This window comes from Myxine glutinosa, chromosome 5 (assembly GCF_964187855.1).
Source record: "Myxine glutinosa chromosome 5, kmMyxGlut1.1, whole genome shotgun sequence".
NCBI lineage: Eukaryota > Metazoa > Chordata > Myxini > Myxiniformes > Myxinidae > Myxine > Myxine glutinosa.
In genome coordinates this window covers 132,148,799-132,162,375 of record NC_136265.1, presented here as the reverse complement: position 1 = coordinate 132,162,375, position 13,577 = coordinate 132,148,799, and the positions used below count along the sequence as shown (strand labels likewise).

General features: G+C 44.1%; 2 protein-coding genes across 3 annotated transcripts in view; both read left to right on the top strand.

The window, feature by feature from the left end:
• Positions 1-13,577, top strand: part of LOC144892160 (uncharacterized) — a 442,282-nt gene that overhangs the window by 150,868 nt on the left and 277,837 nt on the right. The window lies entirely within an intron of this gene.
• The window catches only part of EGLN1 (egl-9 family hypoxia inducible factor 1), a 152,460-nt gene that overhangs the window by 34,953 nt on the left and 103,930 nt on the right, over positions 1-13,577 (top strand). For both annotated transcript variants that reach the window (XM_068116192.2, XM_068116195.2), the window contains exons 2-4: positions 4,902-5,021; positions 8,302-8,438; positions 13,337-13,404. In XM_068116192.2, coding sequence (XP_067972293.1) covers positions 4,902-5,021; positions 8,302-8,438; positions 13,337-13,404 — 325 coding nt within the window. The remainder of the gene's footprint in view (positions 1-4,901; positions 5,022-8,301; positions 8,439-13,336; positions 13,405-13,577) is intronic.

Sequence of the window (13,577 nt, the reverse complement as noted above, 5' to 3'; positions counted from 1 at the left end):
TCTGCCCATGAGATTTGCAGTACTTTGGTTTTTACTCGCCACCAAGTTGAAAATTTCGAACTCTAAGTACCCGCCATGTTTTTTCGTTCAGCCTCAAGCAGCCCCGGTGTGTGCCTCTCAACAACACAGTCCTTTTCCCCGTCTCACCCCATCGCTCGTCCCACACCGCTCGCCCCATCGCCCGCCCCATCGCTCGTCCCATCCACGCCCCATCGCCCGGCCATTGCACGCCCCACCTCTGCACGCACCGCTGCATGTACCGAGCTCGACTATTCGCTCTAACTCTATCCCGAGGCCTATTCGCTACACTCGGCAAAAACTTTTGTCTTTAAACAACACCACTCGATTGACTCCTGGACTCGTGTCAGGCCTCAGAGAACTTGAAATCGGCGTTGGTCTCCCGAGAAAACGCGCAAAGCGAGGCGGGAGGAGAAAGCAGAGAAAAATACCGATTGTGATTTCTCTTCGCGATCAGCGACGGCCCGGCCCACATTTTAATAATTCCTGCGAAAAAGTGTCCCCTGTCAACTTCAATAACCTCATCTATCCCTGTAGAACATACACAGCACCAAAACAACACCGTTCTGACCTGTATCTCGCCTTATTCAACGCTCAGTCGTCTGTAAGTAGTCCTGACAAGCGAACCGAAATTACCTCTTTTATTCAAGATAATGATATTGACGTGCTTTTTCTGACCGAAACTTGGCTCCGACCCAGTGGCGACGAAGCGAGGTGTGCTGATCTCACCCCACCTGGATACACCCTGCAGTCATTTCCTCGCTCCTCTAGAGGTGGGGGCGTGGCTGTTATTTACAGAGACAACTTCTCTCCCTTTGTCTCCTTCACCACGACTTTTTCGTTCGACCATTCATCCTACGAGCTAGCCCATGTCACCTTCACTCTGTCAGAAAACACTCTTCATTTCTTCTGCCTCTACTGACCTCCACCTAACCGGAAAAACAAGCTTACTGACTCTATGTTCATGACCCAGCTTCCTAATCTGCTCAACCACTGCAATACTCTTCCTGGTTTCATCTTTATTCTTGGAGATTTCAATGTCCACTACGACCAACCACAACATCCTCTCACTTCAAAGATCATTGACCTCTTTTCTACTTTTAGTCTGTCTCAGTCTGTCTCCCAACCTACACACATTAAAGGACACATCCTGGATTGGTTAGTGCACAGATGCGATGATCAGTTGGTGCAGTCCACGTCAGTGACCTGTGCTATCACCTCGGACCACTTCTGTGTCACCAGCCACCTGAGTATTGCTGTTCCTCGTCTTCAGCCCACCTTCATCACTGCCCGCAACATTCGTGCCATCGACCGTTCCGCCTTTAAAGAGGACCTTCACACCCGTCTCTCTGGCCGTTCCTATGTCACTGCAGAAGACCTCGACTGTTTTCTCCGCACAGCGTTGGACTGTCATGCTCCAGCGACACGGCGCGCCGTTCCCAGACGCAGGAGTACTCCGTGGTTCAGCGCAGTCAGCGACGAAGTCAGGGCTGCCAAAAAGGAACGACGACGTGCCGAGAGACAGTGGCTGAAGACTGGCCTCACAGTCCATAAACAGTTGTATAACATAGCTAAAAGACTCGTCATAAAAATCATTCTGAAAACAAAAACGTCATATATTTCTGATCGGATTACTAGGAGCTCCTCCTGCAAGCAACTGTTCAGCATTACCAACCGCCTGTTTGCCACCAAAAAAAAATCCGTTCTTCCCACTGTATTTCCTCAAAACAAACTACCCCAACGCTTCCTGCATTTCTTTCACAATAAAATTCAGTCAATAAGAAACAATCTTGACAAGCAGTCACTCCTTTCCTTTGATGATGCTGAACACTGCTTTCACGGACAACCTCTTAGTTTGTTTACTCCTATTACTGAGGAAATTGTCAAATGTACAATCCTCAAGTCAAACACAAAAACATGTGATCTTGATCCCCTTCCCACCGATTTGTTTATTGAGTGTTTGGACACCCTCCTCCCATTTATTACTGCAGTTATCAATGATTCTCTGACTACGGGTTCATTTCCGCTTCTCTTTAAACAAGCTCTTGTTAAACCACTTCTTAAAAAGCCCACCCTTGACCTTAACAACATGAAAAATTACCATCCTATCTCCAACCTGTCTTTCCTGTCAAAGATCACAGAAAGAATTGTGCTATCACAGATGAATGACCATCTAGTTTCAAATAATCTTTTCAATTCTCGCCAGTCAGCATATAGACCAGGCCATAGCACCGAGACCGCTCTCCTAAGAATAACCAATGATCTTCTGACCTCTCTTGACTGTGGTAAGGTTTCCGTTCTTGCTCTTTTGGACTTGTCTGCCGCCTTTGACACGATTGACCATAGTGTCTTAATTCGTCGTCTTGAAATCACATTTGGTATAACTGGTACTCCCCTTTCTTGGCTGATGTCCTATCTTACTGATAGAGTGCAAACAGTTGTTGTCGATGGCCAGAAATCAGCCCCTTCTCCGCTTTCCTTTAGCGTTCCCCAGGGCTCAGTCCTGGGACCTATCCTCTTTCTTTTGTACACTCAGCCTCTATTTGATCTTGTTGCCAGACATTCAGTTGATCACCACGCCTTTGCGGACGACAATCAGCTGTACAAAGGAAGCACAATTCAACAAATCGTGCCCACTGTTGAAGTGTTAGAAGGCTGTATTGCCGACGTGAAGGCATGGATGACACAAAACAAACTTCAGCTGAACGATGCTAAAACAGAGTCTATGATTGTAAGATCGCACAGATGTCCTCTACAATGTTCACTTCCTACCACTATTCATGTTGGTGAAACCGATATAAACTTTGTTTCGTCGGCCAAGAACCTTGGTGTGGTTTTCGACTGTAACATGACATTTTCCAAGCAAGTACTTCAAACTTGCAAATCAGCATACTTTCAGCTGCGAAAGATCGCATCCATTCGGCACTTTCTTACTCCTCAAGCTGCTCTAACTCTGGTCTGTGCCCTTGTCCTCTCAAGGCTAGACTATTGTAATTCTTTGTATGCTGGCTGCCCCCAGTTTCTCTTGGATAAGTTACAAAAGGTTCAAAACTCTGCCGCTCGTCTTGTCTGTAAGGCGAAGAAGTCTGACCATGTTACTCCGCTTCTTGAATCTTTACACTGGCTGCCTGTCTCTGCTCGTGTGCAATACAAAATTTGCACACTATGTTATAAATCATTGTGTGGAACGGGACCTCACTATCTCTCCGATTTGCTCACTCTCTATGAACCTCGGCGACGGATTCGTTCAAGCGACGACTCTATGACCTTAGAGCCGCCGCGCACCAGCACCAAGTCGTTTGGCGAGAAATCCTTTTCCTTTGCTACACCTCTGCTCTGGAATGACTTGCCTTCCTCTGTTCGACATGTTGACTATCTTCCTGCCTTTAAAACCTCCCTCAAAACCTATCTCTTTCACAAGTCTTTCAAAGTCTAAGTCCTGTTTTCCCTTTGGTTTGAGGTGGGACAGAGATCGAGAGTATGTCTGTGTACATGTGCGGGGGAGGGAGGGGAAGAGGAGGGGGAGTACACATCTGTGGGTTTTGAATGGGGCGGGACAGGAATAGGGCAAGAGTGAAGGTGTGTCTGTGTGTGTGTATGTTTGTGTGTGTGTGTGTGCGGTGTGTGTGCGGTGTGTGTGCGTTCGCATGATAATGTAAAGCGCCATGAAGGTAGTTTACTCTGCTTGATGGGGCTATATAAGACTCCTTTATTATTATTATTATTATTATTATTATTATTATTACTGTTCCTTTTGTTCTGTTGCGTCCTGATCCATTCATTGTTTTTTTTGGTTTTTTTTCACATTAGCCAAATATACGTTGTTGACAGAGGTTGTGGATCTCACCTGTTGACCATTGAAAAATATAGAAGTGTTGTCAAGTTGATTTGCTAATGCAAAAGTCTGTCGCCAGTTCTCCTATTAATGAAACTAGCAACGGTACCCACCCTACGGGCAGGGCTTCAATTGGGTGGCCCAAATGAAAAGGCTAAATATCAGAAATTGAAGGCTTTTTTTTATTTTGAACGATTCATATAAACATCCATTAAATCATATCACACCCAAATCATCAAAATCTAAACAGTACATGGCGCCCATTTTGAAAAAAGATTGAATTCTGCAAAAGGGAAGCGGCCGCTACACGTCTATCTCAGTCGCACGTTTGTGTGAAGCGTGCATGCCGAATCTGTAACACAGAAGCGGCCGCTACACCTGTTTCTCAGTCGCTTTGCACACGCTGCCGTGTTACTTCGGAACCGCACGTTTCTATAGGAAGAGTTCGTCGGGAGTCGATCTACTCTCTCCTGGTACGTATAATTTCAACAAAAGCCACATCACTGTTCATATCAGTAAATACTATTCCATCGTGTTTGGAAAAACTGGAAAATTGGAAAAATTGGAAAAACAATATAGCCTATTTTACTCCCAGGGGTCCCAGGAATACCCACCCAAAATATCGTTGCGATCGGTTGAGCTGTTTTTGTGATACCTTCGAACGGACGGACGGACATTTGGTGAATTATAGTAAGATGAACCACTAATAAACTCCTGTCCTGCTCCAAACTGTCCTCCGCGCTCACTCTGAGCTCCTCGCCCTCCCCTCTTCATGCTCAACAGCATTTTTATGGGGTGATAACAATGATGGTGTTGCTTTAAGCTCGATATCCAAAAACGGACGTTGAAAGTACTTATTCATTTATTTACTTATTCATTTTAAAGGTAAGTTTTGGGAAATTTCCAAAGAGCATAATTCTCATAACTGCTACCTTTACCGCTGTACTGCGCTGGATCCGAAATGGGCTGAGTTGTTGAATGCGTTTGACTCATTAGTGAGGATATGGTTTTGTTGCTTAACCTTGAGTATGTATTGCTGTCTTTCCAGGGCATGGTGGCTTGTTATCCTGGGAATGGGACTGGTTACGTGCGGCACGTCGACAACCCCAATGGAGATGGGCGCTGTGTTACTTGCATCTACTATCTCAACAAGAACTGGAACACCAAGGTAGACATTCCATTTTTCTTCTCTTGTTATTTTTTGCCGTGATAGTTTTCGCAAGGGAAAGTTCTGGTGTCTTGTGTAACTCTGGCCTACCTTTACGCTCTGGAGACAGTGACACTGATGGAGACAGCAGAGGCTGCAGGTCTGCAAGAACAACTGGGTCAGGAGGATTGTGGGAGTGAAGAGAGTGGATAGAAGGAGGATGGATGAACTGAGTGAGGAGATTGGTCTGCAGATGAGCTTCATGGGGAGATTGGTAAAAAGTTGGTTGTGTAATTGATCATGGTGCAGATTGAGAGGGGGGGAGGGTGAGGGGCGGATGGCAAAGAGCGGATATTTTGAGGGAGCAAGGTAGTAGGAAAAGAGTGGCCGTGGTTGAGATGGGAAGATTGTGGGGGAGGGATATCAATAAGGTGCGAGTTGTTGGAGAGAGGTGGCTGGAGACGGGGAAGTGGAGTAGTATTCTGGTCAAGACAGGACAGAAGATTGGTACCATTGGACCTCACCCTTTATGAAAGGAAGAAAAGAAGGAGTTTAGATTGCTGTTTCACTCATTTGTGTCTATGGCACACAGTTGTTGAAATTTATGGAGGTTGTAGTTTGTTTTAGATTGACAAACTAGTAAGTCTAAACTCGAGAGTTCAAAAAACACAAACCACCATCAAGCTCCACGAACATCAGGGGTGTGTTGAGTTACCAAGTTTCTTGTAGAGCACTCGCCAAGTGGCTTTATCACTCGGAGCAACTCTATTCAAAATCCTTGATGAGGAACGGCTGGCTTGGCAAGCGATAGCTAGCTGCTTGGTAACTGAACTCGTAGCAAGGGCTGATGCATGCAGTAATGACACGACTTCCTGCTTGTAAACGCCAACGGTTCTAATCACAGCTTTTACAAGTCATCATGGCACGGCCTTTTCGCATCAAACTCCCCATCACCACAAGAAACATGGTAACTGAAAACACCACTGGCGCAGTCTTGCTGTGACATCATGCGTGCACAGGGTAACGACCAAAAAAAAATAATTCATGCTATATATTAATTATGTAGCATGGTTATTGGAAGGACGATGAAAGTGATTTGTGTTTTCGTGTTCAAGTATCTAATTCAATTTAAATAAAGGTTTAAAATAATATAAATATATTAAATCTTGATTTTACCGCTATTTTCCGCAGTGTCTATTACATCACCATATCTAACATGGTACATTAGTTCTTCGTGCCTGTTGTTTGTGTCCTTTATAACGTCCTTGAAAACAGTAGGTTTCCTGTTTAGGAATGATTTTCCATTTCCGTTGAATGCCAGGCACACAGAGTAAAAATAATATCTCACTCCTCTCTGCACGCACGGTCAGGACAAATTCAGAGCCGAATTCTGTAAAATGGCAAACTTGTCTTCTGATTCGTGTTCAAAATACAAAATTCAATTCAAATAAGTTGGTCCTCGATCATAAACTGATAAGACGAACGGACAGACAGATGGACATGAACCAATTGCCTAACCCCGTTTTGCACTTCGCTTGTGCGGGATAACTAGAACGGCACTCGGTAGAGCACGTACCTCCACCAGGCTCAACGGTTCACCTTTTTTAGCCCAATGATATGTCAGATCTGCATCTGTATCTTCACCAAAACCCAAAATTGAATCAATTGGTCCTTGCCACGCACCCAACCTGTCCACCAAGTTCCGTCCGAATCTGTCCTTAAATTTTTCGATATGCTGCTCACAGACGAACAGATTAAACAGACAGGGAGGCAGACAAACGGGTGAAGACATAACCAACGACCACCTTCGGTGGCAGAAGTGATCACATCACCACCATCGCTTTGCAACAACAACACAACAATAAAATAGTTAACGAACCACACTCCATGATCCATCCATCTGAACAAACCCCCCGCACTCTTCCAGAGCAAATTATCTATACCGATGTGGTTACAACCCCACACTTAAAACCTGCAAGCACAAACTTAACCCAACTCGGGACCCGGTCGGCCCATGCTGTCACCTTGAATGTGGCACTGTATGCCACTTCATTACAACTTGCTCTCAACTCGCACAATACAGACAACTACTTAACATTTCTTCTTTCCTGGATGTCTGTGGGAATCCGGTCGGAGTAGTCAGTCTTCTAGGGCTGTGGCCTTCCAGTGAGGACGCTTGGGATTAGTGATGATCATTTGCAAATGACTGTACGTTAATAACCCATACAGAAGACTAGAAGGGCACTCGGTGGAGCGCATAACCCCACCAGGCTGAACAGTTTGTTTTGTATCCCACTGATGGGCCGAATCTGGATTCGGACCTGAACCAAAATCTAATTGGCTTGTTCTTGTCACCTAACCAGCTCATCCACCAAGTTTAGTCATAACTCGGCCATAACTTTTTCAAATATGTTATATATCGCTTTTCACCCGCTCTCTCAATGGTGAAGAATCACTTAAAAATAAATAATTCTCGTATCCGAATCCATTATCAGATCTTCACCAAAATCAAACCAATTCGTCCTGGTCAGACACCCATCCGGTCCATCAAGTTTCGACTAAATTCGTCCGTAACTTTTTGAGATATCCTGCTATGTATCATTTTCGGCCCTTTTTCTCAATGGTGAAGAATCACTTATTACAATTGCCAGATCCTGAGCCAGATCTTCACCAAAATCTAATTTCGTCTGTGTCACATACACTACATCTCTGCCAAATTTTGTCCGAATCAGTCCACAACTATTTGAGATATCTTGTTCACAGACAGACAGACAGACAGGGGTGAAAGCATAACCTCCATCCACCTTTGGTGGTGGAGGTAAAGATGCACAGCTATCACTGACCAGATTGCCAGTTTGCATGCCAGTAATGTTGTTGCCGAGCCAGGTTGTGGTTTATTGAGGTTGTTGATATGAATGTGCCACCCAAGTCTCAGGCAACGCTTGAGAAAAACTTCCCATTGGCATTTCGATAGCAACCATTACTCCACCACCGACTGGCCACTCCACGTATCCATGGCGATGTCGACGAATGCAGCAGTCTTTGGCCCACCAGCGGTGTGCCACTATGCTGTGTGTAAGATAGCTGGTTTATTGGGGATGCCCGTCGACAGGAGGGTAGTGGGCATGCTGTGAGGCGGTATGGAGAATTGGAACCACTTTTATCAACCGGGTGGATGACATCGCACACACAATGGAAACAATGGCTTTAAAATGGTTAAGATGGACACTGCTTTCTGAGATCGTTTGTTCGAACTTGCACCACGATGGCTGGTTTAGTTTTGTGCATCTTTACATCTCAGGCGAAGGGTGGACTTCTGAGGATATTCCCCGAGGGCAAATCCCAGTATGCTGATGTTGAGCCGAAGTTTGACCGACTTCTGTTCTTTTGGTCTGATCGGCGCAACCCACACGAGGTGCAGCCTGCTTATGACGCGAGGTAATCGCAACAATATTTATTTTATCGCAATTTATTTTTCATAAAGCTTTGGCATTTTGGACACAGTTTATCTTGATTGACCTTCTCCTAGTTTATGTTTATCTGGAGTATTTTTCAATTTTTGGCCACTCTTCAGTGCTGGGTTAACCTTAGAGCCACGTGTGGTTAATCGCTTATTGTTTTATTGATTAATGACAGTGAAGAAGAGACTTTTGGAACAAAGTTTGATGGCTTGTTCTTTCTCCATTACGGTGAAGAGGTCGTCCATGTTAACTATGTTAGCACTTGTGTCCGGCACAAAAGCTTTTACTCTTAAATAGGCAAAACATTGTTCTAGCTGATACATCAAATGAAAATGTGTTCTTTCAAAGCTGATGACAGGTTATTATTGATCCCATCTAAACTCCAAGCTCGTGTAGTGGGGAACCCAGGTTAAAATCCTCTGTCGCATATTAGTTTGTCCATTGTCTGGATGTGCATGTAAGGTAATCATACTCCCTCAATTCGTAGAGCATGTCCTACTTCCAATCGCAGGATGAATCTCAAGCACAAAAGTATTCCCTGATGAGATGGCACTTCCTGATCTGGCATCCTCACCAATCACAGCTAGGGGTGTATCATTAACCCATATATTTGTATATATATATATATATATACACACACTAGCCAAAAGCACCCGGCATTGCCCGGGTTCTTTTTGAATGAATTTACTACTATAATTCAGCTTTTACCCGCGGCCGTAGAAGATTGACTACTATAATTCAGCTCAGCTTTTAATTGCGAAATGGGTCCAGCCTGGCCGATGCGGCCTCGACCGGCTTCGCCACCTAGCCTATAACCTTCCCGGGGCCCGTCCCAACATTTTGGGTTCTTTTTGAATGAATTTATTACCATAATTCAGCTTTTACTCGCGGCCATAGAAGATTGACTACTATAATTCAGCTCGGCTTTTAATTGCGAAATGGGCCCGTCCCGGCATTTTTTGTATTAGAGGTTTCCTCCTATCTTTCACCGTTCAGGAGATTAGCTTGCGCAGACAAACAAACAAACAAACGAGAACTTTCTTTTATATATATATATATATATATATATTATTTTTTTGTGATGTGAGGAGGAAATAAGATAAAGTTGAGAAGTGTGAAAGGAGATCACTTGAGATCAATAATGAGGAATGAGGCACACTGCATCAGAGCAGTGATAGATTTAGTAGCATGTTCACTAGCTGAGAACCTGGCATGCAGACCAGACACACAGGAACACAAATTCGACAATACACCACAAAATATTTGGATGAAAACATCGCGAGTAACACAGGGACGAAAGAATAACAGAAAGTCACTACTGATCTATTCCAGAAAACTTGGCCTTGATGAACTGGAAGAAGGTACTGTACAAGTCCATCTTGCTCAAACCAGAAGTCAACTGGAGTTTTTATATTTTTTCTTTTTACGGCATAACCCATATGGCAAAGCCGTCGAGAACGGTGTTTGTCCGTCTGTATGTATGTATGTCCCCTCAAACATATACCAATCAGAGCTGAGGATCTGGTCACATGACAGGGTGATGTGATTACGTCTGATGTCATTACGGTAGTACGGCGGCTGTCTCTCCACACACCGCCATTTTGATTTATATGCCATTCATGCCGAACATATTGTTGAACCTGTCATATATCACAATCGCCATGCTCTACCTTTACGTTTTTCATTCAGTGTGAAACACAAACAAACCGATTGTTAAAATGACCATCAAATATCGATAGCATCGACGTTACGTCTCTTCCAAGAAAACGGTAAGTACCCAACCATTGTGGGGTATATAGATTAGAGTAGATCTTCCCTCAGTTCTGTAAGTAAAACTTACCTCACGGATGTTGGGATTCCTCCAAATTTCTTTGTTTAATTTATAAACAGCATTAGTGACTGGTTTATAAACAGCCTTGTGTTGGCTTAGCGGTTAGGGTGCCGGCTTGGGATCCTAGGATCCTGGGTTTGAATCCCGGTCGATCGCTGAATTAACGCCAGGGGGGTTGACTCAGCCTGTCATCCTTCCGAGGTCGGCAAATTGAGTACCAGCTTGCTGGGATGAATGATCACGGTGTGTACCCGGTTTAGAATAGGTACACCGTATCCCTGCGCATCGTAAGAGGCGACCAAGGGTTGGCGTCAGGAAGGGCATCTGGCCATAAAAACATTGCCTCACAACAAACCCCATGATTGTCATGGGGCCCGCAAGGCTAACCCCCGCTCTAGCGGGGAAAATGACCTTAAAACGATCATTCATTCAGTGACTGTTTAAAGAGCTAATCATGTGTGTTTGTGGTTTATAATAATTTACAAGCCCGGCTATGTCGCTGTTAGACATAACATGTGTACATGTTAGACATGTGCTTGAAATGCAATCATAAAGTACAATTCCCACATTCGATGTAACAGCTCAATGGAGTACTGCTCTCCCCTCTGGGCTGGTGCTCCTGCCTCACACCTAGCTTGGCTTCACGCTGTAGAAACCAAAGCTTTTAGAATCATTGTTATCTCCCGCGATGAAGCCGATTCTAAGGGCCTTTTTCTTTCTCACCACAGGCAGGTTAGGTTGATGGTATTTCTGTCTTCTGCCGACTCCTCTCTGGCCTCGCATATTTCTTCGACTCTACCTCTCCCCGAATATTTCTTCAGGACACTCAATATATGCCAGCAACCCTTTTCTGATGAAACTGCCAAAATCAAGACTCTCGGCTCACCTTCATTCTTTCATTCCTCTTTTTTCCTGCCTCTGGAACAAACTCCCTCACTCTCTTCAACCCCAATCTTCCCTCCATGTCTTTAGAACAGCTGTTCACCACCATCTCTTATCTTCCCCATACAAAACCTTGATCTTTTCTACCCCCGTTAATACACCCCAAATCCACCTCTTTCAATCTCCGACTTCTTTCCTGAAAATCCTAGTAGTGTTCATTTGTTTTATACCGTGTACCCCACCCCAGCGCTCTCCCTTTCACAGATTTCTCGATGTCTCTGTTCGCTACTGTTGTTGTGCTTCCCTCCCCCCGCCCCCCCCTCCCGCACCTCCCTCTAGTCTCCCGCTCCCTTTATTATATGTTTCATGTGTGTTTATGTTTTTGTGTTTTATGTGTTAGCTCTTACACAAGCCTCGACTTTGTATTCAAGAAATAAAAATTTTTAAATAAAACAAAACAGGACGGTTTTTTTTTTTTAAGTGTGCACAAAGAGAAACGTTTATACATGCAGGTTTATTGGGGTGAGCTGGGGTTGGCTGGGGATGTGGAGGTGGGAGGGGGGGGGGGCGTGGGGACAATGGTTAACATGAATCATTCGATCATTATCAGGTTAAATGCTTTTATTTGGAAGCAAAATATCAAAGAATGAAGGAAAAGGTGAGAAAAGTAAAAATTGAGAAATGCCAACTTTATCTCATGAAATTTTAAAGAGCAAGGTAAAATAAATATAATGTTTTTTTTTTTTCGATCAGCCTTGGAAAACGTACTCCTAAGCTCTTTAACTTCCGCCCGCCGGTGTGGCACAGTTCTATAGAATGATTGGCATCACCCATCTTGGCAAGTTTTGAAATTTCTAACCAGTCGATTTTCCCCTTCCTGATTAATAGGTGAACTATTTTATTCGTGTGAAAACACCTTTAGATCTGACTACAAAAGGCAATCCGATGTTTGGCCACCAGGGAGCGCTGCATCATCGGACAAAATGGCTAAGGCTTATGGAGGAGCTTGCAAATGTTGTCGTTTCCATGATGAGGACGTTTGGAGACATCGGTGTACTTCTACGTCAATACTTCAACATTAGTAGACGATAAAGAAAACTAGCACAAAGTACGTGGGATATAAGCCTGGGATTGCAGCATCATGAGCCACATGCTCAAGTAGGACAGGCCAATACGTCTTTGTTTTTGAAGAATAATTGTTGGAATGTAAGCCCTCACTCATTTCCCAGCTTCATTGGGTCTATTTTCCTCAGTATTCTCATCTCGGCTCTATTTTGTCTCTCGCTCTTCCGACAAGGTCGGAGACGGGGCACATTAAAATGGGGGGCACATTATGGGGCACATTCCGACGGGGCACATTAAAATGAGCTCCGCCTGACCGACCGATCATCCATCCATGTACTTTTGTATGCGCGATAATTCAAAATCCGTTGAACATTTTGCTTTCATATTGCAGATATCTATTCTTCATGACATTACCTCAACCTGATTAAATCACGGCCGATTGGCTGATTTATGTTGCCATGGCAACCATCTCGGCAATTAACAACAAACTTGCTTTGTGTACGCGAAATTTCAAAAGCCGTTCAAGATTTAGCTTTCCTATTACACAGATCTATTGCTCATAACGCCAAAAGGCAGGGGACCTAGAGTATCAGCTCCTTGTTAGTCCCCTACCGGTGTACACCGGAGGGGACTATAGGTTTGCATTCCGTCCCTCCGTCTGTCAGTCTGTCCATCCGTCACGCAAAGAACAGTTTTCCGGACTTTTTTTCTAAACGCTTAATGCTAATGATTTCAAACTTGGTACGTGGTTTCCTCATAAGTTACAGATCAAGTTCGAACTTCACGACGTTTCGATCATTTTTGACAAAGTTATGGCACTTTGAACTTTGGTAATTTCCTCAACAGTTTTCCGGACGACAGACTGCCGGTAGGGGACATGTATTGCAGCGCAATACTCATAATGCTTGTTTATTTTGTTTTTGTTTTCCTTTGTCTATCTGAGATTGTTTGAAAATCTGTTATTGTCATTTGAGGAAGCGATTTGATTAATTGAGACCTGCTGCAAACCACCGTTGTTTGAGATTTTAGTTTATAATTCCACCATTGGCATTCATAGGGTTAAACGCATTCCTTGTATGTATGTCTAACTGCCACAGATACGCCATCACCATTTGGTACTTTGATGCACAGGAGCGTGCTCTCGCGAAGGAGAGATACCTGACAGGTACGTCCAATCCACTCTATGTGAACATTTTCTTGTATCAGTGAGAAACTATATACAGCTACCACTACTTTAATGGCCATAATTACGCCCACATTATTTAAATGTATAGATGTAGGAAAATTACACGCCCAGACCAGAAATCGAACCCAGGTCCTCTGGTGAACTACGGTTCC